General features: G+C 40.9%; 1 protein-coding gene across 1 annotated transcript; it reads right to left on the reverse strand.

The window, feature by feature from the left end:
* Positions 1 to 9,639: 9,639 nt before the first annotated feature.
* On the reverse strand, positions 9,640 to 12,957 carry LOC148049671 (disintegrin and metalloproteinase domain-containing protein 20-like). Its single transcript, XM_087723624.1, has 2 exons — positions 12,053 to 12,957; positions 9,640 to 11,803 (listed from the first exon to the last, which is right to left on the reverse strand). The coding sequence occupies exons 1-2, from the start codon at positions 12,955 to 12,957 to the stop codon at positions 10,519 to 10,521; spliced, it is 2,190 nt and encodes a 729-aa protein (XP_087579750.1). The 3' UTR covers positions 9,640 to 10,518.
* Positions 12,958 to 24,861: the final 11,904 nt, after the last annotated feature.

The following is a 24,861-nucleotide window of genomic DNA, read 5'->3' on the forward strand; positions in this document are numbered from 1 at the left end:
GAAATTATATAAGTATAATTACGAACCATTATGGCATAGAATACAGGTAGAGATGAAGAAATGGGAAAAACTACAACTCTTTGCTGGGAAAGATAGCAGCAGTAAAAATGAATGTTTTGCCTAAGTTTTTATTCCTTTTTCAAATGATACCAATACTTAAAAAAGATGCAAATTTGGAAGAATGGCAGAAGGGTATTAATAAATTTGTTTGGGCAGGGAAGAAACCGAGAATAAAACTTAAAATAATGCAAGATGTACGTAAGAGAGGAGGTTTGAAAATGCCAAACTTAAAATTATATTATGAAGCAGTAGCTTTATCAATAATTAGTAATTGGATCAACTCAACAGAGGATAGAATACTGAACATTGAAGGGTATGATTTGGTGTATGGTTGGCATGCTTATTTAATATATGATAAGAAGGTGGATAAGATTTTTAAATGTCATATTTTAAGGAATGCTCTATTGCGTGTCTGGAAAAAATATCAACATAAATTAAATGATAAGATACCTATATGGCCAATACCCAGACACGCAATAGAGAATATAATCACAGAACAAAAACAAGATGTAACCACATACAGACAGCTTCTTACTATAGAAGGAGGTGTATTACAGTTAAAACCTCTGAATGTACTAAAAGTGGAAAGGGTAATTCAAACCTGGTTTCAGTATGGACAGCTACAGGCCAGATGGAAAAAAAGACCAGAAAATTGGTATTATGCAAAATGAGGACAACCTAGTAAAACAAATTAGGGACCAAAGTGAAATGCATATAAAAAGGTTTTATAATATATTGATAGAAATAGATTCTGAAACAGAGTTAGTTAAAGACTGTATGATAAAGTGGGCACAAAATTTTGAAGAACCAATAATGATGGAAACATGGGAAAAGATATGGGTAAGAAACCTAAAATTTACGCAAGTCCAAAACCTGAGAGAGAATTTCTACAAGATGTTTTATAGATGGCATTAGGTCCTAAAAAATTAGCTTGTATGTCTCCGAACTTACAACCTAAATGCTGGAGATGTGATTGTGCTGATGCTACGTATCATCATATATGGTGGACTTGTAAAAAGGTCAAAGCATTTTGGATAAAAATATGGTGGATTATGCAAAATATTCTTAAAAAGTGGATAAAGTTTACTCCTCAGTTATTCTTGGTAGGTATAATCACAGATTGTACAGTTATAGAGACTAATTTGATTCTGAACTTAACAATGGCAGCAAGACTGTTGGTGGCGCAGTACTGGAAGAAGGAAGAATGGACGTTAAAAGTAACAAACCAGAGATGGCAAAAATATCAGCATATCTCAAGGATTATTCAGATGGGAAATACAAGCTGGAATGGAGAAGATGGATTGATTACATTCAAAATAAATATGGGACTAAGAAACTTCAGATAGCTTATGAATGAATGAGCAAGGAATGTTACAACTTATTTAAAGTTAGCTTTACAAAAGGGGAGTTAAAGTACAAGCGAGGGATGACGCTAAAGTTAGTTAGTTTATTTTAGTATATGGTTGCTAAATGTTTATACCCTGTATTTGCATTGGGAGGTTGTGGGGGGGAAGAGGGAGGGGATGAGGGATCGAGGGGGAGGGAGGGAAGGTATATAATTGTAAAACTCATTAAAACTTTTAATAAAAAAAAATCAAACCTAAAATTTTATTTTGCACAGTAAGACAGTTGTGAATTTTGCCCCACTCTACGACTTTTCTTGTTGCAGTTGTTAAGTGAATCACTGCAGGTGTTAAGTTAGTAACACGGTTGTTAAGTGAATCTGGCTTCCTCCATTGACTTTGCTTATCTACTGTCAGAAGTTTGCAAAATGTAAGATGGTTGGACAAAGTGATCATGTGACTCCAGGACACTGCAACCATCAAAAGTATGAACCAGTTGCGAAGCATCTGAATTTTGATCATGTGACCATGGGGATGCTGCAATGGTCATAAGTGAAAAACGGTCTTAAGTCACTTTTTTCAGTGGGGTAACTTTGAATAGTCACTAAATGAACAGTTGTAAGTTGAGGACTACCTGTATGCTGTTGAAGTACTGAAATGTATTTGTTATATTTTGTAAATGTAAAATGTTTCTTTCCTCAGCATCTGGGTGATGACATCAGTGCCTCACCAGCCATAAACCTCACCACATGTCGCTGGTCCCAGCGGTGTTGATGCAGTTAATAAACAAGGTGCTGCATGAGCACCTCTATATGGGGGTCCTTGTCTACCTGAATGACATCCTCATTTACACTGAGACAATGGAGGACCACACACCCCTAGTCCACCAGGTACTGCAAAAACGTCTGGTGGCAAACCTGTACACCAAGCTGTCAAAATCTGGGTTTCACTGCACACAGCTAGACAACCTGGACTACCACATGTCAAATGAGGGCATAGAAATGGGCCCAGCCAAAGTACAAGCCATCTTAAACTGGCAGCCTCCTTGCAACTACAGACAGCTACAAAGCTTCCTAGGTTTCACAAACCTTTACAGGCAATTCATCCTCTCCTTTGCAAAGATTGCCAAACCCATGACAGACCTCCTAAAGACAGGGAGTCCAGGGAGGAAGCCCTGCCCGGGACAACCCCAACAGTGGGACCTGCAAAAAGTCATTCAAAACACTAAAAGAACTTTTTTGAAAGGAACCACTGCTGAAACCTCCTCATCCCAAACAACCCTTCATTATCCAAGCAGATGCCAGTGACATGGCAGTGGGAGCAATGCTACTCCCAAGAAATAGCCAAGGAAAATTACAGCCCTGCACTTCCCACAAACTTATGGACACAGAGAGACACTGGGCTGCAAGGGAAAAAGAAGAAGCTTTTGCTGTAAGATGGGCACTGCTAACCTGGTACCACATGACCACCAGAAGCCCAAGTGACCACCAGATGACAACACCGTGACTGGCCAGATTGAACAGCAAGTGATCTAACCATTGAACTCAAAATCGAAATGCTAGCAGATCCCTACTTCCATGACAACCAACATATCTTGACAAAAAGGGGACAAAACTCTACATCCCAGAGTCCCTATGCAGAGGAAGAGCCACAACATCAAATTGGCGGGCCACTTTGAGTTTCTAAAGACTTTACATTTAGTATGGGGGCAACTCTGGTGGTCTGGCGGGAAGAAAGATTTGGACAGTTATGTGAAAAGTGCACCATTTGCACCACAATGGTTTGGTTTGGTTTATTAGATTTATATGCTGCCCTTCTGCCAAGGACTCAGGGTGGCATACAACATTAAAAGAAACACATAATACAAAAGTTTAAAAAAATTAAATAGAATATTCCAAACAAACCCAATTAGAATTAACAATAACATTTTTTTTAAATCGAATTAAAATTAACAACGATCAATAATTTATTTTGCTTTGTTCAGGCCAGGCAGGCTTGCTGGAAAAGCCACCTTTTTAGGGCACATCGGAAGGACCGGAGGTCGGGGATTATACGAAGTTCCGGGGGCAGCTCATTCCAGAGGGAAGGCACTCCCACAGAGAAGGCTCTCCCCCTGGGGGTCGCTAGCCGACACTGTCTGGCCGACGGCACCCTAAGGAAGCCAACTCTGTGGGATCGCACTGGACGGTGGGAGGCTACCGGTGGCAGTAGGTGGTCTCACAGGTATCCTGGGCCTAAGCCATGGGGTGCTTTAAAGGTCATAATCACACCCGGAAGACAACCGGCAACCAGTGCAGGCTGCCTAAAAGGGGTGTAACATGGGAGCACCTAGGTGCCCCCATGATAACCCGCGCAGCCGCATTCTGGACCAGCTGAAGCCTCCGGGTGCTCTTCAAGGGCAGCCCCATGTAGAGAGCATTACAGTAGTCCAGGCGAGAAAGGACGAGGGCATGAGTGACTGTGCACAGAGCATCCCGATCCAGGAAGGGGCGCAACTGACGTACCAGGCGAACCTGGTAAAAGGCCCCCCTGGTTATGGCCATCAGGTGTTCTTCTAAACTAAGCCACATATCCGAGTGATGTACCTCAGGGTTGATCCCTGCCCTTCGGTCAACACAAACTGTGACCGATCCGACAGGTAGGAGGAGAACCACCGTAAAAAGGTGCCCCCCACTCCCAACCCCCTGAGTCGTCACAGTAGGATAGCATGGTATCGAAAGCCACTGAGAAGTCTAACAGGACCAGGACAGAGGAGCAGACCCTGTCCTGAGCCTACCAGAGATCATCGACCAACGTGACCAATGCCATCTCAGTGCTGTATCCGGGCCTGAAACCCGACTCAAATGGATCCAGGTAGACAGCTTCATCCAGAAACTGGGGAAGCTGACGTGCTATTGCACTCTCAAAGCGAAGGTTGGAGACTGGACGATAATTGGCTAAAGAAGCTGGGTCCAGGGAAGGCTTCTTAAGGAGGGGCCTCACCACCACCTCATTCAAGGTGGTGGGAAAGAACCCCTCTCTCAACGAAGTGTTGGTAATCGCCTGGAGCCAGCCTCGTGTCACCTCCCGGGAAGCTGAGACTAACCAAGAGAGACACGGGTCCAGCACACAAGTAGCAGCACTGAGTATCTCCATAATCCTGTCCATGCCCTTGGGGGTCACAGGGTCAAACTCATCCCAGATGGTCTCCACAAGATTCATCCCCGTCAACTCACCCAAATCTACCCAGTCAGAGTCCAAGCCTGTTTGGATCTGAGTGATTTTATCCTGCAGATACTGAACAAATTCTTCACCTCTACCCTGCAAGGGGCCTTTCCCAGTTCCTTGGTTAAGTAAGGAGCAAGTCAGCCTAAACAGGGCGGGTGGGCAGTTATGTGCGGACGCGATAAGAGCAGAAAAATGTTGCCGTTTTGCCGCTTTTATCGCCACTAAGTAGGATTTAATATGAATTCTTATTAGTGTTCGATCAGATTCGGACTGGCTGGCCGTCCAACCACTCTCTAGGTGTCTTTTCTGGCGTTTCATCTCTCCGAGCTCCTAGGTAAATGATTCGACCATGACAAGGGTTGGATAGAAATATCCCCTAAATCTAGATCATTCATCCACTGCCACATTATGGGTGGGGTCTTGAATTAACTGAGTTAGGTCCATAGCCATCATGGAAGCCATGAACTCCCGAGCTGACTTGGATGTCTCGCCAATGGAAGGCAGATTGAAATCCCCCAGGATCATCAGCCTGGGGAAATCAACCGCCAATCCAGCTAACACATCCAGCAGCTCCAGCAGCGCCGATGAAACGTAGCAGGGAGACAGGTACGTAACAAAAAGGCCCACCTGAACTCCAAGGCCCCATTTCACAAAAAGGGACTCCTGCGGTACATAGGTGTGTCCTAGCAGCTTAGCTCGGCTTTTCATCCAGCTAATAATGAGAAGAATGTCTGAACACCATGTTAGAGCAATACCTGAGGTGTCAGGCAAACTATCAGCAGTCCAATTGGGCAAACCTCCTGCCTTTCACTGAGATTGCGTATAATAATGCTGTTCACAGTAGCATGGGACCAACTTCGTTCAAAGTAGTGAGTGGCATGGACTTTGTCCCAATGCCAGAATACCCAAGGGATTTCCCCCCCTCCTCAATCAGCTTGACAGACTAGCTGTCAATGGTAAAAGAAGCATTGGAAAATGTCAAGAAAGTGCTAGCTAAAGCAGCACAGACCTATAAGACACAGGCAGATGAACACTGAACCCCACAATGGCCATCCCAGATGGGGGGAAAGGTCTACCTCTCCACAAAAGACTTGAAGTTAAAACTCCCCAGCAAAAAGCAGCCTCTTAAAACCTGTGGTCAGGTCAATTCTGAGGCCACTACCCCATGAGCCCCATGACCCTGTATTGATAGCAGGCTTTAAAGGTGAAAACCAGCACCTTGAATTGAACCTGTAGCCACGTTGGCTAACAATGCAGTTCCTGTGATAGATGTGACACATGTGCATGTAGAGATCTGCACAAAACCATGTGGGCCACTTCATTTTGAATCAACTAGACCTTCTGGAGGGCTTTCAAGGGCAGCTCCATGTAGAGCGCATTGCAATTGTCAAGACAAGTGACTAAGGCATGAGTGATAGAGAGTAGGGATTGTTGGTCCAGGAAAGGGTGTAATTGGTGCACAGCTCGTAGTTGTCCAAAGGTTCTTCTCCCCAAAACTGCCACTTGCTCTTTCAGCAGGTCACAAATTCAGGAGAACTCACAGATTATGCAGTGGGTGTATTTGGGGCAGTGCCACACCCTCCTAGACCATAAATGGCAACTGTCCATGGACCAAAGTGCCCTAAACCCACAGTCACACGATCGTCCCAGGATTCAGTTTCAACCTGTTGCTCCCCATCCAGCCCCTAACAGCCTCCAGGTGCTATTCGAAGGAGATCACTGATTCAGTAGTGCGGGTGGGAGGCTCCTGCTCTGTAGAGGACCGAACAAGGAGTGATTTCCCAACATCTGGCTTCCATGCAGCTGTTGGATCATTGAAAGTTATAGCAAGGAAACCCCTCATTTGCCTGGAGGGAAGAGCGGCGGTTGCTTCAGTGCCTCTGGGATGTCTGTCTCCGCTCAGAGCACCCATGTTAATATTCACAAATGAGTTCCACACACACCCTTCAGCCCTCCCTCCCTCCTCCCAGCCTTTCTTTCTCCGGTTCTCTCTCCCTTTCCTGGTCGTCTCCTCCCTTTCCTGACTTCTCACTCTTCTTCTCCTTCCCCCAAAGGAGCTGCTGGCAGATAGGCATGGCAGACAGCTATTATCATGTCTAAAAGCATCTTTTGTCTAGAGTACCATTTAATACAGAGCCTGATTTCTGGAATTAAAAGGCGGGTAAAAATGCAAAGACAAAGAGTACAAGGAGCAAATAAAAGACCTTCATGTTGGGCCAAAACTTACTTGTGGGACAAAAACCAGCTCTCAGCCCGCTTGTGGCTCCTTGAAAAGCACCCCCCCCTAATGTTCCAATGCCTGAGGACACAGGGGAGGGCTGCGGGTGTTCTGCTTGATCCCAAAGGGGTCTGGGAGTGAGTGAGAATTTCCCCAGACAAACCATCCCACTACCCTCTCCATCCCCTCTTCTGTGAAATTGCTTTCTCCTATTCAGCAAATTCAAAAGAACCCCCAGCTGGGAATCACTGCTATAGATTGGTTGATTCAGGGAATTTCTTCAGTATTAACTAATAGTGTGAGCTATTTTTGGTACAGGGATAGGTTTGATTTGGATGCCTCATTTTTTTTAAAATAATGTGTTTTTGTACACTCCAAGTCTTGAATATCTGAAAATAAGCACAGCAAAAAAAAAAAAAAAATCAGATAGTGGACGATCATTCTAAGAGGCCTGGAAAGAGTCATTTGGAGTGATTGAACACAGTGGGAAAGCATTATGTACTTTGTGCAATGAAAATGTTGTGTGTCGCACATCACGTGTGAGACAGCACTTTGACACCAACCACAAAAGTGGTGCAATTGAAAGAAAAGAAAAGAGTTTATTGAAAGAAAAGCGAGGAACTATCATTCCCAGACTCTTAGTTTTTCCAATTTTCTGCCCAGAACAAATCATCTGACAACTGCCAGTTTTCAAATTTCACTGTGCCTAAGCAGAACATGGCCCCTCTCTGATGGGGATATTATCAAAACAGCCATGTTGTCTGGAAGTGATTCCCTTTTTCAGGATTTCCCAAGCAAGGATAAAATTATGAAGTGCATCTCTGAGGTTCTATTTAGCAGAAATACTGTTAAAGTTCGAATCCAGCGCATGGCAACTGATGTTAGTCAGCAACTCACCTCTTACTTACAAAAGGCAGCCTGTTACTCCATGTGCTTGGATGAAAGCACTGATGTAAATACTCATGCAAGGGTAGCAGTAATTTTGCATTATGCTGTTGGTGACATCATGAGAGAAGAGCTGGTGAAACTGGTGTCTTTGCCTGAAAGAACACAAGGGATAGATATCTACAATGCTATGATGGAGGCTTTTTCGTCACAAGACATAAGACCAGAAAAAGTGGTTTCAATTACTATTGATGGAGCACCTTCCATGGTGCGGGCAACATCTGGTTTCATACAGTTGTTTGTTAAAGAAATAAAGCATAGTCATCCAGTTCCATTGTATTATACATCAAGAAGCTCTTTGTGCCAGGGAAAGCAGCAAGAAATTTGAAGATGTCCTCAAAAATGTCACAAAAATTGTGAATTTCATCATGGCTCGTTGTTCTGACCCGCCCCTCCCCCGTCCTACACCAAAGCACGCCGAGATAAAGAGCCCTGGTGGCGCAGTGGTTAAATGCAGCACTGCAGGCTACTTCAGCTGACTGCAGTTCTGCAGTTCGGCTGTTCAAATCTCACCGGCTCAGGGTTGACTCAGCCTTCCATCCTTCCGAGGTGGGTAAAATGAGGACCCGGATTGTTGTTGGGGGCAATATGCTGACTCTGTAAACCGCTTAGAGAGGGCTGAAAGCCCTATGAAGCGGTATATAAGTCTAACTGCTATTGCTATTGCTATAAAGATACTTCAAGGATTTATTAACACAGAGACTAGCCCTTGGCAGCAATCCAGCACAGACCAGTCCTTGGCAGCAATCCAGCCAGCCAAGCTAGCCACAAGAGTTCTCCAGTTCTAGTAAATATGTTGACTCCTGCATTGAGCGTGCGCACAATCATTCCTTTTATAGTCTTGAGAGGAGCGTAATTAACACCAGCTGAGTGCAATTATCTCCTGTAACTGCGCAACTGTTCCTTACGCCTATTAGCTCTCTGTTGCCGGGCATCCAGGACCAACTCCCTTGTCTCCTCCCCACTGCTCAAACGCATGATGTCAGGATCACACTCCCTTGTCTCCTCCCCACTGGTTCAAGGCTCAGGCGCCTCCTGGTGGCCAACCAGCCACCTGGTGGCCTACCAATCACATGAATGTATTTTTTCCCTTTCTTTTTCGTTTTATGTACTCTGAGAGCATATGCACCAAAGACAAATTCCTTGTGTGTCCAATCCAGAGGAGGGTTCCTACCAGTTCGCACCTATTCAGTAGAACCGGTTCATCAAATCTACTGAAGAGGTTCCACTAGTGTACCCGGAAAGCAGGCCACACCTACAGAAGAGGTTCCAAAAAATTTTGAAACACACCACTGCCCCCCCCACACAGAGAGAGACAGACTGAGAGACACAGAGAGAGAGAGAGAAAGAGAAAGAAAGGAAGAAATAGATAAAGAAAAAAAGAAAAAAGAAAGAAAAAGAGTGAGAGATAAAAGAAAAAAAGAAAAAAGGGACAGAGAGACAAAAGGAAGGAAAGAGAGAGAGAGAGAGAGAGAGAAAACACATGGCTGGCAAGCCACTCCCACCAGGTCACATGGCCGGCAAGCCACTCCCACAAAGGAGGCCACACCCACAGAGTAGGTTCCCAAAAAAATTGAAACCCACCACTGGTCCAATCACACTTGGCCAATAAACAATTCTATCCTATCCGAAATGTTACATAGCAACCCTACCTAATTCCACATAATAACAGTTTAGCCAAAGGAAATAACATTAAAAGAGAAAGAAATCATCTCTTGGGTCCCTTATTGCCATTTCATTTACTTAGTGTGAGATGTTTTGGATGGAAAATCTCTCTTGGAAAAGAGAGAGTTTGTCCAGTTAAGATTGTCAATAAGGAGGAAAAGCGGGGGGGGGACACACACTGGGGCTGTCTTCACTGGTGCATTGAGTTTGAGTATGTTTTTGGAATAACTTATCAAGAGCAAGTGCCATATAGGTGTCCTGAGAAGGGAAGAAGAAAGAAGGAAGAAGCAACATGGCTCTATTTCTTTGCTAAGTTATTATCATTATAAAGTGACTGATGTTTCTTGTAGCTGTGGGCCAGAGGAGGAATTGGTGGTGGATGAATGAAGGGCTCTTCTACCAGACGTAGCTCTCTATGAGAGTTCGTTTATATGAATCTTTCTCCCTCCCTCTCTCCCTCTCTCCCTCCCTCTCTCTCGTGTCAGTGTGTTTTTTGCAGTGTGTGAGAAAGGGTAGCTGGGCACACTGATGACACTAAGAGCTAGGCTAAAACCTAAACAACCTTTTATTTAAAACAGATCAATCATAGTGGAACAGATGAGACCAGTTGTAATTGAATAACACAGAGGGCCATGTTGGAGATGTCTTTCTCCAGTAGTCATTGAGTGGCTTCACAATACTAAACGTCCATAATAATGTCATTATTAATCTGAACAGGGCAGAATTAGAGAAGGGTCGATGTGCAGTGCTGTGTTGACAGCCCAAATTCTCTATAATCAACAATGCCTCTTGATCTTTGTTTCACATCCAATGTACAGTTGGTATAGTTGGCTAATGCTTGAGGTTATCTTCAGTTCAGACGCTTCGTTGACAAGGCTGTCTTGGGGAGTTATTTTTCATTACAAATCAGAGATTTACTCAACTCATTCTCACAGACTATATCACAAGGTTTCTTCACCTTCAAAGAAATGTCAGGGAAATATAATTAAAACATTGAAGTTTCAATTTTTTTGTTTTTCAATTTGACTATTAATTCCTGTGCTTATTCTGGATGGGTTGTGCATTCTTAGCAAGGGTGAGTTACATTGGTGCTCCTTCATCATTTGATTCTGTAGCATGGACTCTTCCCTGAAATTTTCGAAATCGGTTTCTCAGACTATCTTTGAACCAGATAATCAGACCAGTAGAAACAATTGTGAGACAAAAGGCACAGAATATTCCAGCTATAGCTGAGATTTTCACAATACCGTTAGCCTCTATTGAAATGGGAAGTGGCCCACTGTCTATGCTACCTCCATAGCCTATATTGCTGCAGTCTGGAGGGGCCCATCCAATATCACAGTGACAGTGTTTGAGAGTGTTACAAACTCCCCGATTGTGGCACATTGTGACATTACAGTCATATTTCAGAATGGACACATTGACACAACTCCCCTCAATGCACAACGTGTTATTGCCACAAGGGGTGCCATCTCTCACGGCTCCAATATCATCTACCTTCATCCCAGTGTGGTAGTCAGTACCCCAGCACTGATTATCTCCAATGGAAGTATGAATTATTGTAGTGTGATCCTCCAAAGAAGGAATTTCTTCACTTTTACACTGGATACGGCCACAGAGGGTATCCCCAGTATCACATTTCTTGTAAATTCCATGTTTAAGGCCACAGTTGCCAAAGCGATCACCTTTATTATTCACTTGTCTAAAGCAAGCTTCAGAAGCGACTGTTGCTCCACTACCAAATATCATTTTGCACTGCATATCATGAGTCGTGCACTTCCCATGATAACAATACACACCATCATTACACAAGGCACCATCTTGCACATGCGCATCTTCTGGGCAGTGCTCTGAAGTCCCATTGCAATATTCAGGGAGATCACAACTGCTAATCTTCTCTCTGCAAACAGTTCCACGTTGACGATACTGGCACTTAGCACAGCACAGTCCAAAGGCACAAACAGCCGCAGGGCGCAATATACAATTAGCTTGGCAGCACAGATCTGACTTGCATTGTGTTTGTGACCCACAGTCACACTGCTCTCCCTTTTCCACTCTTTTGTTACCACAGGATTCAAACTTAAATGTTGTGTTAGTGTCTGGTGGGACAAATAAACACCCAGTGTTTCTACGGCGGAAATAATCCTTGTAACTGCAGTTGCTAAATTTATCAGTCTCTACTGCATGGGCTGCCATAATGCATTTACTCTTTTCACAATAACAAAATTGTTCATCATGTTCCATTCCAAGCACGTGTCCCAGTTCATGGGCAAATATTTCAGAAATTAAAAACAAACTGGAAGTTCTATAGGATTCAATAGCACTTGCCCAGTGACCGCTACATATTGTTCCAACATAAGCAAGCAATAGCAATAGCAATAGCAATAGCAGTAGACTTATATACCGCTTCATAGGCCTTTCAGGCCTCTCTAAGCGGTTTACAGAGAGTCAGCATATTGCCCCCAACAATCTGGGTCCTCATTTTACCCACCTCGGAAGGATGGAAGGCTGAGTCAACCCTGAGCCAGTGAGATTTGAACCGCTGACCTGCTGATCTAGCAGTAGCCTGCAGTGCTGCATTTAACCACTGCGCCACCTTGGCTCAGTAGCAAGTCCTACTGTTCCCCCAAAATACTTATATGATAATAAGTGACCAACATCATTTTTTAAAATTTTAAGCAGATGATCTCTTCTCCAAATATTAAACTGTGAAAGTGTGCTACCTGCTGTAGAGGTAATGTTTATGGGGTTGTTTTGTGACCAGATCACTAAGCCTGTTATTGACAGATGAACAGAAAGTGGATCATAGAATGAATTTGCAGTGTGGACAATATCTAGAACTTGCATCGTAATAAAAGATTCATTTCTGTGAAACCTCAAATGTAGTTCATAATCAATCACAATTGCCACTTTGATATATCTTGTATGTGGCCACCAGGACTTACCAAAAATATCCTTGGTGGCAACATTCTCTGTTTCAAGTATTATGCCCTCTTGATGGCTCTGCTCTTCCTCTCCAACTCCACAAGTCATTTGGAGAGCCTCTTCCTCTACTTCTAACCGAAACACCACGTCTTGAAAGGTAGAAGATTCCTGGACTGGTTCAATTTCATAGGTCTTATTTTCCATTTGTATGAGACCTCTCAGGCCTCCTGAACATGTACTGAGGGTGACTCGAGAAGGGGACTTTCTCTGAATAAATCCATGGTAGAAACAATCATCCTTGATAAAAGGATGATCCACTTGGAGATCTCCCGATGTATTATAGGTGAAGACAGGAAAGACCTTAGGGATGAAGTTCCTTCTTTGCCTGAGGAATACCACATGGGGATTTCCTTCAATGGGCAGGAGGTAGCTCACATCCTGGGGTTCTTCTTCCCCATACTTGGGAGACAGCTTCCTTGGGATGATCACGTCGTAAGAGGCATATCTGAAGCCCTGAGGAGGTGCCTGTCCAGAAGCTGCATTTTGAACAATCTTAAGCAATATCACACTCAACAATGGCAGACAGGTACTCATTTTCATAGAACAAGAATAGAAATTGACACAATTCTTAGAAAGGAATCTCAACAGAGATCGTTATAGGGGAATTATGAGTGTCTGTGTAAGAGAGATGTTAGGAGAGACTCAAACATTTGAAAATGAGGATTCTGTACATAGCAACAGAAAATGAAATATTCTGGAATGTGGGTGGAGTTTAAACAAACAAATGTAGAATACAAGAGCAAAGGAAGATGTATGAAATGAAGATGTATGAAATGTTATTATGATGACTCATTGTTTAATTACTTGAAGTTCCCAGGTTAACTCCAAACAGCTTGATTTCTGTTCGTATCCTACTTTTGTCTAGTTTATCTAGCAGGAATGAACTGCATATTTTTTCTGGTTGGCTGAGGGTGTGAATTGAAGTCAATTAGTTCAAGTGAAGTAGCCTATCAAATTATAAGAGGTGTAGCTTTGTAAGAGCTCAAAACCAAAAATTTGAACCTTCTAATTTCAAAAGTCATTTGGGGGCGGGGGAGTACTGAGGCTTTTTACATACCAAATGGCCCAATCTTTGAATTAAGAATTTTCATTCTTATTGAATTGAAGATAAACCAGACAGCTAGTCAGGCAGGGAACAGGCAATCGGGGAGAAGGAGGGGGAGGGAGAGGGAAAGGGAATGGAGGTGGGAGTGTGAGAGGGAGAGGGAGGGTGGGAAGCATGTCAATCTAACTAATCTCAGATTTTCAAATCCACATCAAATTTATGTTAGATTTGCTATTTAGTTCTGATCATCTGGTATGAAGAATCATGACACCACTGAAATTTCATTCAAGTTTTCAGAGCTTTAAACAGAAGCTCTGCATAGGGGAAGATATAGATAAACATGAATTTATTTGAATTCCTCCATTAATACTGAATCCTTATGTCCTATTCTAGCTAAACTTCCATAATATTTAATAGCAAACTTTTCTAATCCTCCTTTCCAGATAACTGTTTGCAATTTTCATCCAGTTTCCTTATATTGTACCCATACATATATATAGGTTGTCATCATTATCTCTCCTTTATTTGACTATATCCTGTATCATAACATTTCCCCCCTAATAATCAAAACTTAACTGTATCTAACTTAGTTCTTTTTTATTAACCTTTATATATAATCCAAAGGGATTTCTAATCTTCCTTTCATGGGTACCATTCAATATTCATATCCAATTATTACTCATCATGACACTACACATTGTATACAATAGTAACATTATCAATTATTTATTTGACTATATCTATTATCACTAAATTTCACTAGGTTTAACTAGTTTTAAATGATACTCTTCCATTTATCAACCTGTATCTTTCCAATGACAAAACAGTCTCATGTTTTCTGCCATTTGTGGTATTAACCTTCTAAACATCTTCTTGATCAGCTTAGTATGGACTTAGCAACTCCTTGCTTGTAAGATCTCTCATGTAATCTTGATGCCCTCTTTCTGTTTCTTTGTTCCGTTTATCTTTTATTGTCAGCAGTGTTATCAATATTTTTGCAGATAAGGTTTCATAGTCCATAAATTCTTTAATTTTTTCTTCTTCTTCTTCTATACCTTGCCCTTTGAGATAGATTTCCTCTCCATTTATTTCCTCTTTAAATATTCCATTCTTTGCATTTTCAAAAACAAACCAATTGCCATAAATATCAGCAAGTTTAATCTCTTTATATTCATTTTCTACTTCAATTTTTTGGGTTTCAATCCCCTCATTTTGCATTTGATAAACATCTTCAATTTTTCCATCATATTTTACTGTAAGCTGCTCTAAATATTCCAGTTTTTGTTCTATTCTTTCATATGTATTTGATAGTTTTAGTAATTCTGAAAATATTGTCTGCAAGCTTACGATCTCTATATTTTCTTGACATTGTGCCATCTTAACAAGCACAGCTGCCCTTGCTTGGAAAATTATTAAAGTTAAAACATGAATTCACAAAAGCCGTTTTCCCCCTCTTCTCTGGTTGAAAACACACTTCAAAGGGACATCTGGCTTACCCCTATCGCTCTGTAATGAGCCATCAAAACAAACCATGAAGAAAGGAGAAGGTTCCACTTGAATACAGCTCCAATCAACAAAACCTGTCAGCATTTGAGCAGTGCAGCACTGTTACGATGTTTCTTTTTTATACCCACAGCAATGAAAGAGGAAAGCTTTGGTCTTTAAATGACAGAGAGTCACAGAGAAAAAGTAGAAAAAGAAGACTTAATCCATCCATTTTATGGATGCAATTTATGCAATTTGTTGATGTATCTTAGTATTGTATTCTTAGACATGGTGCCAAGTACCCCGATGACAATGGGTATCACTGTTACATGCTTCATCCATAGCCGTGTAGTTTCGGTGGCTAGGTCGCAATATTTCATTATTTTTTCTAGTTCTTTTTCTTTTACTCTGGCATTTAAAAGGCTTGTAAAGATTCCATCCATAAAGATAGTATTTAAAAAAGTGAGATAACTACTACCCAGAACCATTAAAAGTTTAATTTTGCCGCTTGATTCTTCTATTTTTCAATTTAAATCAATTTTTAAGTTTTTATAGGCAGTCTCTCTTTTAAAATGATAAAAAATCCTCACCAGCTGGAAACACTTTCACTTTCCATTCCTTCAGTTTTGGGCCCAACCAAAAGCCCCAACCTCATCAGCCTTGGCTGGAATTTTTCTCACCGGCTTGAAGAACTTCTCTTGCTTCTTTTGGGGATTTTGCAATATCCCCATATCAGCAAGACATATTCTTCCTGTTCACTGTCTCTTCAGGACAGTTTAGATCCATTTGGACCCCCCAGTGGCAAAAGTGTTGACTGCGATCTCCGAGCATTGAGATCACACTTCGTGTCGTCGTGACTTCGGAGCTGCCTCTCGTGTGGTTTTATTTCTATGTGCCTGTTGATGGCTCATTTGTTTGAAACCCAAGTTTCCAAGATGGTATTAAGATTGTGTGATAGTAGCAATTGGATATGTATTTGTATGGTTAGTACTTATATAAAAAAGGGATTAATGGGCAGGTAATTTGACTGACTACACATACCTATGTAATGGATATAAACTGTAATTGCTGTAAGATTCAAAAACTACATGGAAATGCTTATGCCAGAATTGTCGCACTATGTCCAATATTTTTAATGTTTATCTAATAAAAAACATTTTAAAAAACAATCTGCAAAACAGTGCTGGGAGGAGTTGCGTAGTGTTTATGTGAGAGAGTCTGCAGGTAACAAAGTGTTGCTGACTTGGAAACTGTATAAGGCACAGCTGAAGCCAGGAGAGTGTATTTCCACATATTTGCAGAATATGAGAAGGACATTGCTTAAGTTGGAAGGAAAGAGAATGACTTTTACTGAAGCACACAAGGCATATGTGGTGCTTAGGTCTTTGGACAGTTCATGGGATGTTCTTATGACTAGTCTAGAGTCCATGCAAGGACAGGATTTAACCATGGCATATTTAACTGGTCGGTTGTTAGAGGAGCAGCAGAAACAGCTGGAGAGGAGAACAGGAAAGGAAGGAGAGTGTGTTCAGCACAGTCCAGCATCTCCAACAGTCCAGGATGCTGGCAGAGATGAATCTTTGGACATGAAAAATGTGCTATATTATCCATGCAGCGAGGAAAAATGAAAAATACAGAAGGAATGGAACTGGGAAATGGAGATATAGTGAAAGCATTAGCAAAGGATGATGGTTACAAGTACCTAGGCATATTGGAAGCAGATAACATCTTGAATGGAAAAGCCAAAGAGTCAACAAAAAAGGAATACATCAAGAGGGTCTGCAAAATATTAAAATCAAAGCTGAATGCTGGAAACATAATTCAAGCCATTAATAAATGGGCAGTTCCAGTGATACGCTACTCAGCTGGAATCATCAACTGGACTTTGGCTGAACTGAAAAACCTGGACCGGAAAAGACACAAACTTTTGAATATGTACCAACTTTACATCCACGAAGTGACATCGACAGGTTGTATTGCCAAGAAAAATAGGGGGCAGGGGCCTATTGCAAACCCATCAAACTGTAGAAGAAGAAAAATGGAGTTTGAATAAATTATGTGAACCAAAGTACAGAAAAATTGCTGCAGGCTGTGAAAACAGAGAACAGCATAAAAACAACAGAAACAAAGGCAGAATATAAGGAAAACAGCTGGATGACAGATTAAATAGATGGAAAACCAAAGTTTGTATGGACAGCACTTGAAAAACATTGAAGGAAAATGTAATGCCAACTTGACATGGACATGGCTTAGGATGGGCACCCTCAAGAAAGAAACGGAAGGTTTAATACTGGCTGCTCAAGAACAAGCACTACAAACTAATGCCATGAAAGTGAAGATACAGAAATTCACTGACAACCCAAACTGCCGACTTTGCAATAACAAAGTCGAAACTGTTTCACATTTCATATGTGAATGCAGCAAAATCACACAAACTGATTACAAAGCTGGACATGACCGAGTTGCTAAATTAATCCAGTGGTCATAATGTAAAAAATATGGTTTATCTGTATCCAGAAAGTCATGGGAACATAAAGTGGAAAAACTTATCGAAAATGAGAAGGTGAAGATCTTGTGGGACTTTCAAATACAAATGGATCGTCATTTGGAGCACAACAATATCATAGATGGAGAGAGCTGAAGTGTACAGTTTATTGATATTGCTGTTCCAGGAAATGCCAGAGTAAAAGAAAAAGAACTAGAAAAAATAATGAAATATTGCGACCTAGCCATCGAAACTAAACGGCTATGGATGAAGCATGTAACAGTGATACCCAATGTCATCGGGGCACTTGGCACCATGTCTAAGAATACAATACTAAGATACATCAACAAATTGCAGCTTCCTGCAATAACACCAGCAGAACTGCAAAAAAACTACACTACTCGGAACATCATATATTTTGAAAGGTATTTGGTTGATACCTACGATACCTGGCAGCAACCCGTATCAACCATTAGCACCACTCACTGGTATTTGTAATGCATTTCTGAATGTTCAGTTGGCTGAGTTTCATGTTTAATGAATAAAGTATATAATAATAATGTAAATAATAAAAAATATTTCCAAAAATATTTTTTATCATGGCTCATTCTGAGATTATGTACTAGCTCATGAACAAATATTAAAGATATAGTGAACAGGCTGGTGGTTATGTATTGTTCAACAGCAGATCCATAGTCATCTCTACAAATTCTTCCTGTGAATGCTAATCCTAGCTCACTAAAATTCTTGAATGCAAATAAATGAGCAGCATCATTCCTTAGACGTCTTTGTAGTGATCGTCTTCTCCAATCAGTGAAAGATCTAAGGGTCTTATGTATGTCCCACTTAAGGTTTATGGGACTCCCTTGGGTCCAGATTTCCAGTCCAGCTAAAGACAGTTTAACAGACAGTGGTTCATATAATGAAGTTGCCATATGAAGAATATCTGTTACGCTCATAGCAACTAGAATTTTATGCTGAAAGATAGCAGATTCCTCAACTGGCTCAAATTCATTTGTTCTATTTTCTAGGGATACGGTGACTCAGTGGCTAAGACGCTGAGCTTGTCGATCAGAAAGATCAGCAGTTTGGCAATTCAAAACCCTAGCTCCATATAACAGAGTGAGCGCCTGTTACTTGTCCCAGCTTCTGCCAACCTAGCAGTTCGAAAGCATGTAAAAATGCAAGTAGAAAAAATAGGAATCACCTTTGGTAGGAAGGTAGCAGTGTTCCATGCACCTTTGGCATTTAGTCATGCCGGCCACATGACCACAGAGACATTTTGGGACAGCACTGGCTCTTCAGCTTTGAAAGGGAGATGAGCACACACACCCTGGAGTCCAGAATGACTAGCACATATATGCGAACCTTTATTTTATTTTCGAATTCCGAAATACCTCAGAGTCCTCCTGAGCAAAAGCTGAGGGTGACCAGAGAAGAGGGTTTGTCCTGAACAAAGCCATGATAAAAACAATCATCTCTGATGAAAGGTTGCTCCATCTGGAGATCTCCTTCTTCATTAGAGTAGAACACAGGGAAATGTTTAGGCACCAAACCCCACTTCTGTCTGGGATGTACCACTTGCTTATTCCCTCCAATCTGCAGTAAATAGGTTACATGCTCTGGTTCCTCATGTCCAGACTTGGGTGTCACTTGCCTGGGAATGGTTGTTTCATAAGAAATACGCCTAAAGCCTGGAGGCCATCTCTCTTCAACGGTCCCAGCCAAGCTCTTCCTCAACAGCATCACAAATAGGCATGAAATATACATATCCATTTCCCATCGAGAGAAAGAAACCCATCAAAGTAGAACCTTTGACACGGGAAAGAGAGTCCACTATAACTTTTGTGGGCTAGAAAAAAAGTAAGGAAGGATGTGTACGAATCGCAAGTTGAAAGATTCTGACTATAGTAACAATAAATGGAATTCTTTGGAATATAATGGAGTTTAATAGAGCAAGAACAAAAACTGACATCCAAAGAATAGTTAATTCATTGCTAAATTTTGAATTTGAGCCCCCTCCATTACAGGAAGGTAGGAAACAATCCATAAATGGGCCAATACAGGCCAGAGACCTTGCTTGTTTGAAAGATAGTTGAGATGCTCTATTATTTGAATGATCCATGATAGAATAGACACGAACAAGCATCCTTCAAATTTTTTATCAATCCTGAAAAGAAATGTTCTGATTTTCAGCAACTGGTTTAACCTATTATTGTGACTGGCTGGACTAATTCTTAGTGAGAACAAAAACATACTAGCAGAAGTAGTAATAAAAGTAGTAATTGTACTTTTTTGCTAGTACAGCTTTCTGCATGTTGATAGGAACTAGGACCCTGGGACAACGTGAATTAACTCTTGATGATATGCTTTCCATTCCGGTAGGCCCATTCCACCTTGCGCTCTTTTATCTTGAAGATGCTTATATTTTATTCTAGGCTTTTTGCCATTCCACACAAAATTTCGTACCATTTTATCCAAATCGTTATAAAAATTTTCTCCTAATTTAACCGGTGCCGTTTGAAATAAATAGAGAATTTTTGGCAAGACATTCATCTTGATTACTGAGATTCTTCCCATCAATGATATTTGTAGCTTCGACCAATTTTTTAAATCTTTTTGGATGTTTCGTAATAGTTTATCATAGTTATCTTCTTTTATAGAAGAGCATTTCGCAGATAGCCAAATCCCTAAGTATTTGACCTTTTTAGTTACCTTTAATTCCATTGCTTTCTCTAGTTCTTCTATCTGTTTTTTGGGAAAGTTCTTTATAATCATTTTTGTTTTTTCCTTATTTATTTTTAATTTAATCCGGCCACACGCCCAAAGTCCTCAATGTCCTTCATTAATTTCGGTCCTGAGATTAGAGGGTCTTCCACAATAAAGACCATGTCGTCCGCGAAGGCCTGTGTTTTATATTGTTCTTTTTTTATGGTCAAACCCCTAATTTCCTGATTTAATCTTATCTGATTTAGGAGAACCTCTAACGACATAATAAATAGTACTGGGGAGAGCGGACACCCTTGTCTAACACCCTTTCTGATTCGTACCCTCTCTGTTAATTCTCCATTAATTATAATGTTTGCTGATTGCTGTGAATATATAGTTTCTATAATCTTAATAAATTTGTTGCCGAATTTCATCATTTTTAGTTGTGTGATTAAAAAATTCCAATCTAAGTTATCGAATGCTTTCTGCGCGTCGACAAAAATTAATGCTAATTGTTTCTCAGATCTTGTTTCGTAGAATTCCAAGGTGTTAATTATTATTCTTGTATTGTTCCGAATGTGTCTTTTAGGGAGAAAGCCATTTTGGTCCGAATGGATATTTTGATTTAATATTATTTTTAATCTTTCTGCCAAAATTGATATAAAAATTTTGTAATCCGCGTTTAACAAGGATATAGGTCTATAGTTTTGAATTTTACTACTATCCGCCTCTTCCTTTGGTATTAGGGTAATGAAAGCTTCCCCCCATGATTTTGGAACCTTACTGTTTTGTAGTGCCTCATTAAATAATTCTAATAATTTGTCTTCTATGGTATTTTGGAGTTTTTTATAGATTTCCGACGGAAGCCCATCTGGACCAGGTGTTTTATTGTTTTTTTGTTTTTGAATGGCCTTTTTCAATTCCTCTTGTGTAATTTCCTTATCAAGCATCTCTCTCATCTCCTCCGGCAAGACTGGAAGTTTCTGTTCTATTAGGTATTTTCTGATGTCTTGTTCACTAATTTCGTCCGGTTCATATAGTTTCTTATAGTAGTTCTGTACAATCTTTTTCTTTTCCCCTATTTCCTGTTTCAAGTTCCCCTCCTCGTCGCTCAGTTGTTTAATAGTTCTTTTTGCCTCATCTTTTCTTATTTTGTGAGCCAGCCATCTCCCAGTTTTATTTGCATGTTCAAAATAGTTCTGCTTCATTCTCTTAATGTTTTGTACTACTTCCTCTTGAGAAATCAGATTTATTTGGTGTTTAATTAACTCTCCTTTTTCCCTGTATTTAATATTGTCTGGCTCTTTCTGAATCAGCAGTTCTATCTCTCTTAATTCTTTGTTCAATGTATTAAGTTTTTCCCTATGCATTTTATTTCTTCTTGCTATATAGGCTATTGATGTTCCTCTCACGACTGCCTTCATCGTATCCCAGACGTTTTGTATTGATGTCTGCTCTTTACCATTTTCTTTGAAAAAATATCCCAATTCCTTTTCTATTGATTGTACAAATTGTTTCTCTTGTAATATGTTCTGGTTTAATGTCCACCTAGCTTTTATCCTTGTCTTTCCTTTCCATTGCAATAAGACTGGATGATGGTCGGCCCACTTGTTTGTTGTTATTTCAATATTTACAGTATCCATAAGTAGTTCCAGGTTTGACCAGACCATATCGATACGGGACCAAGAATTATGTGGTTGAGAGTAGAATGTGTACTGTTGTATCTTGTCATTCATTGTTCGCCAGACATCATAGAGGTCTAGTTCCTTCACCATATTTGCATAGGCGGTCGGTAGTTTCCTTCTAGTACTTTCCTTGTGTATACCTTGTAATCCATTTTACCGTCTACTACTGCGTTGAAGTCCCCTAGAATACATATATTTTGCCACTTTATTTCATTTATCCTCTTGTGTAAATTTACATAGAATCTTTCTTGTTTTTGGTTTGGGGCATAAATTCCAACTAGTAAAAATTTTTTCCCACCATTCGTTATCTCCGCCATTAATATTCTACCCTCTTTATCTGCATATATTAATTTGGGGTTCAACCATTCTTTTATATACATCACAATTCCCCTTTTTCTAGTTTGTGCTGACGAACAAAATGCTTTACCTAATTTTGGGCATTTCAACAGGTTATTATATTTCTCTTTAATGTGGGTTTCCTGAAGACAGATTACATCTAACTTTTGTTTCAATAAATTCAACAGTACATGTTTTCTTTTTGATGTTATGTTAAGACCATTCATATTTGCTGATAGTATATTTGTTTCCCATTCCTCAACTCCTTTACAAGTTGTTTGCTTTGAGGGCACCTTTAGATCTTGTCTCAATTGGTGACCTTGCTCTTGATTCTTCTCTGCCATATCTCTCTCGCTCTCTGACCTCTCTCGTCTCTCGCCCCTCCAGTTGGGATTCAGTTATAATATCTTCCTGTCTTCTACTTAAGGTTCCTTCTTTATTAAACCTCTCTTCGTCTGCAAATAAAAGTTCCTGGAATTCTTGAGCTTTCTCCAAGGTGTCTATCTGGTACTTCTTTCCCCTCCATGTTACTAGCATTCCTTCCGGAAGGAGCCATCGAAACTGGATTCTATGTCTATTTAATTGTGAGGAGAGGAAGTTATATTTCCTTCTCTTCTCTCTAACTCTCCAGGGGATCTGCTTTAAGATAAGAATTTCTTTACCTTTATATGTTAATGAGTCCCCTCTTATTGTGCTTAGAATATCCTCTCTCAACTGTCTTCTTAGAACCCTCACATGGATCTCCCTCGGAAGTCGATGACGTCTCGCAAAGCTTGTGTTAATTCTATAAATTTCATCCAATTCGTTAATGACCTCATTTTTCGGCCTGTCAAGAACTAGTCCCAGAATTTCTGCAATCAGCTCCCGAAGATTTTCATCTCTCGCTTCTTCTACATTTTGTAGTCTCAAATAAAACGCTGATCTCTCTAATTCTAGGTGGAGGATGGCCTCCTCCAGATTTGTGTTTATGGATTCCAGTCTATCCTCTGTCTTATCTATTCTTTTTTCTGCTACTTCCGTTCTCTCCTTAACATTTTTGATTTCCTGTTCATTCCTTGACAAAGCTGTTTGGATAGCCCCTACACGCTCCTCAATCCTCCCCATATTATTTTTAACTTCACTCATTTCGTTCTTTACTCCCTCCAGGCCTTTGGTGATGTTTTCATTCATCTTCAATATTGCTTCCTGTAGAGAGTCCATTGTTACCTCCTGGCCTTGTGAAGTTGAGGCTGTCTTATCTCCTGTCTGCCTGCCCTCAGGCGACTTTTCCCTCACCGGAGTGGATAGAGAAGTTTGTTTTTTGCTTCCTTTAGTTAAGGTTACTATTCTTGTTGCCATTTAACTTAATTCAGCTCTCCCCCTTTGATCTGTAGTTCCAGTACCTTCTAGCTGGTGTTAGAGTATTTATACAGTTCTATTACATTAATCTATAAACTTTTTGAATAGTTTATACTTAATTAATTGGTTAACCAATGAGTTAGGTATCTAGACAGTAATGTTAACAATATATCAGCTACCCAAGTCTCAGTGTGTTGTTCAACAACAATCAATCCACTATAACGCACACCCAAAAAAAAGCAAGATAGTTAAATTAGAGCAGCACTATACAGTATACAATAGAACAGTTCTGTAATATCTAAGAGGTGTCCACTAGATAGGAAGAAAACGTTTCAGCGTGGAGAGTCAAGAGATGGGAGAGGTCCGAGCTCCCGAAAGTCGTTTCAGAGCTCACCGATCAATCACTTCTTGTTGTCAGTGAGGTAAAGAAAGAGGCAGGGGGGGATGGTTTCTTCCCCCCCCGCCGGCGCTCAGTTTTCGCTTTCAAGGTGTCGCCCTTCTGTTGTCTCTATCAGTATGCCTTGGCACCGCCTCACCAGAGTTTTAAAGCTGATTCAAACCCTCGTGACTCGCAGATCTTTTTCCCCTTTTTCCCACGAGGGGGACAGATCCAACCAACTATCTTTCACTTCTCCGTCTCGCCCACTGTTAATCCTCCAAATTTAAATATTCAAAGACTCGGTCCTTCTCTATCCGATCTGCCACTCGGCTCTCTTAAATCTTTCCCTGTCTGTCTTTACTAGCTGATTCAGCTTGATGCACCCACTTACGTATCCGTGCTCAGAAAAGTTAAATTATTAATTTCGTCAAATTTAGGTTCTTAATCAAAGTCTTTCGTTTACCGTCTTTCAATCCGATATGTTCCCTGCAGCTGTCTTTCCCTTCCTTGTTAAAGGCTGGCAGTCACGTCTTCTGGTCGGCCATTAATCAGCCGACCTCCTTTGCACTCGATCTGAGGGAGCCTCTCGCTTCGTGGGGGAGATCGCCTTTCTCCCTCCGCTGATCCGATGCTTCCCCTCTCCACTGGTCCTCGCACCTCGAAAAGACCTTGCCTGCTACAGCCATTCTCGTGCAAAAGGCCGGGCGAACCGAGCAGAGGATCTGTCGGCAGCTCGCACCGGCGTGATGCCAAACCGGAAGCAATGATGCCGTTTTAAACTACACAAAACAGCAACAACAACAAGAATTGTCCTGTTCAACAAAGATTACATTGGATACTACAGCGTCTATACACCTCCTGTTAAGTGGGATCAAAAGCCTACTAAAATTAGATTCCAAAAATGAATATTTTGCTCTCTTTGCTTCTTTTTTAACTTCTCGAGGGGTTTGCTGATGGCTGACTTGTCTGAATACCA

The sequence above is a fragment of the Thamnophis sirtalis genome, unplaced genomic scaffold, assembly GCF_051295495.1.
Source record: "Thamnophis sirtalis isolate CommonGarterSnake01/CBP01778 unplaced genomic scaffold, rThaSir2_p1.2 scaffold_1, whole genome shotgun sequence".
NCBI lineage: Eukaryota > Metazoa > Chordata > Lepidosauria > Squamata > Natricidae > Thamnophis > Thamnophis sirtalis.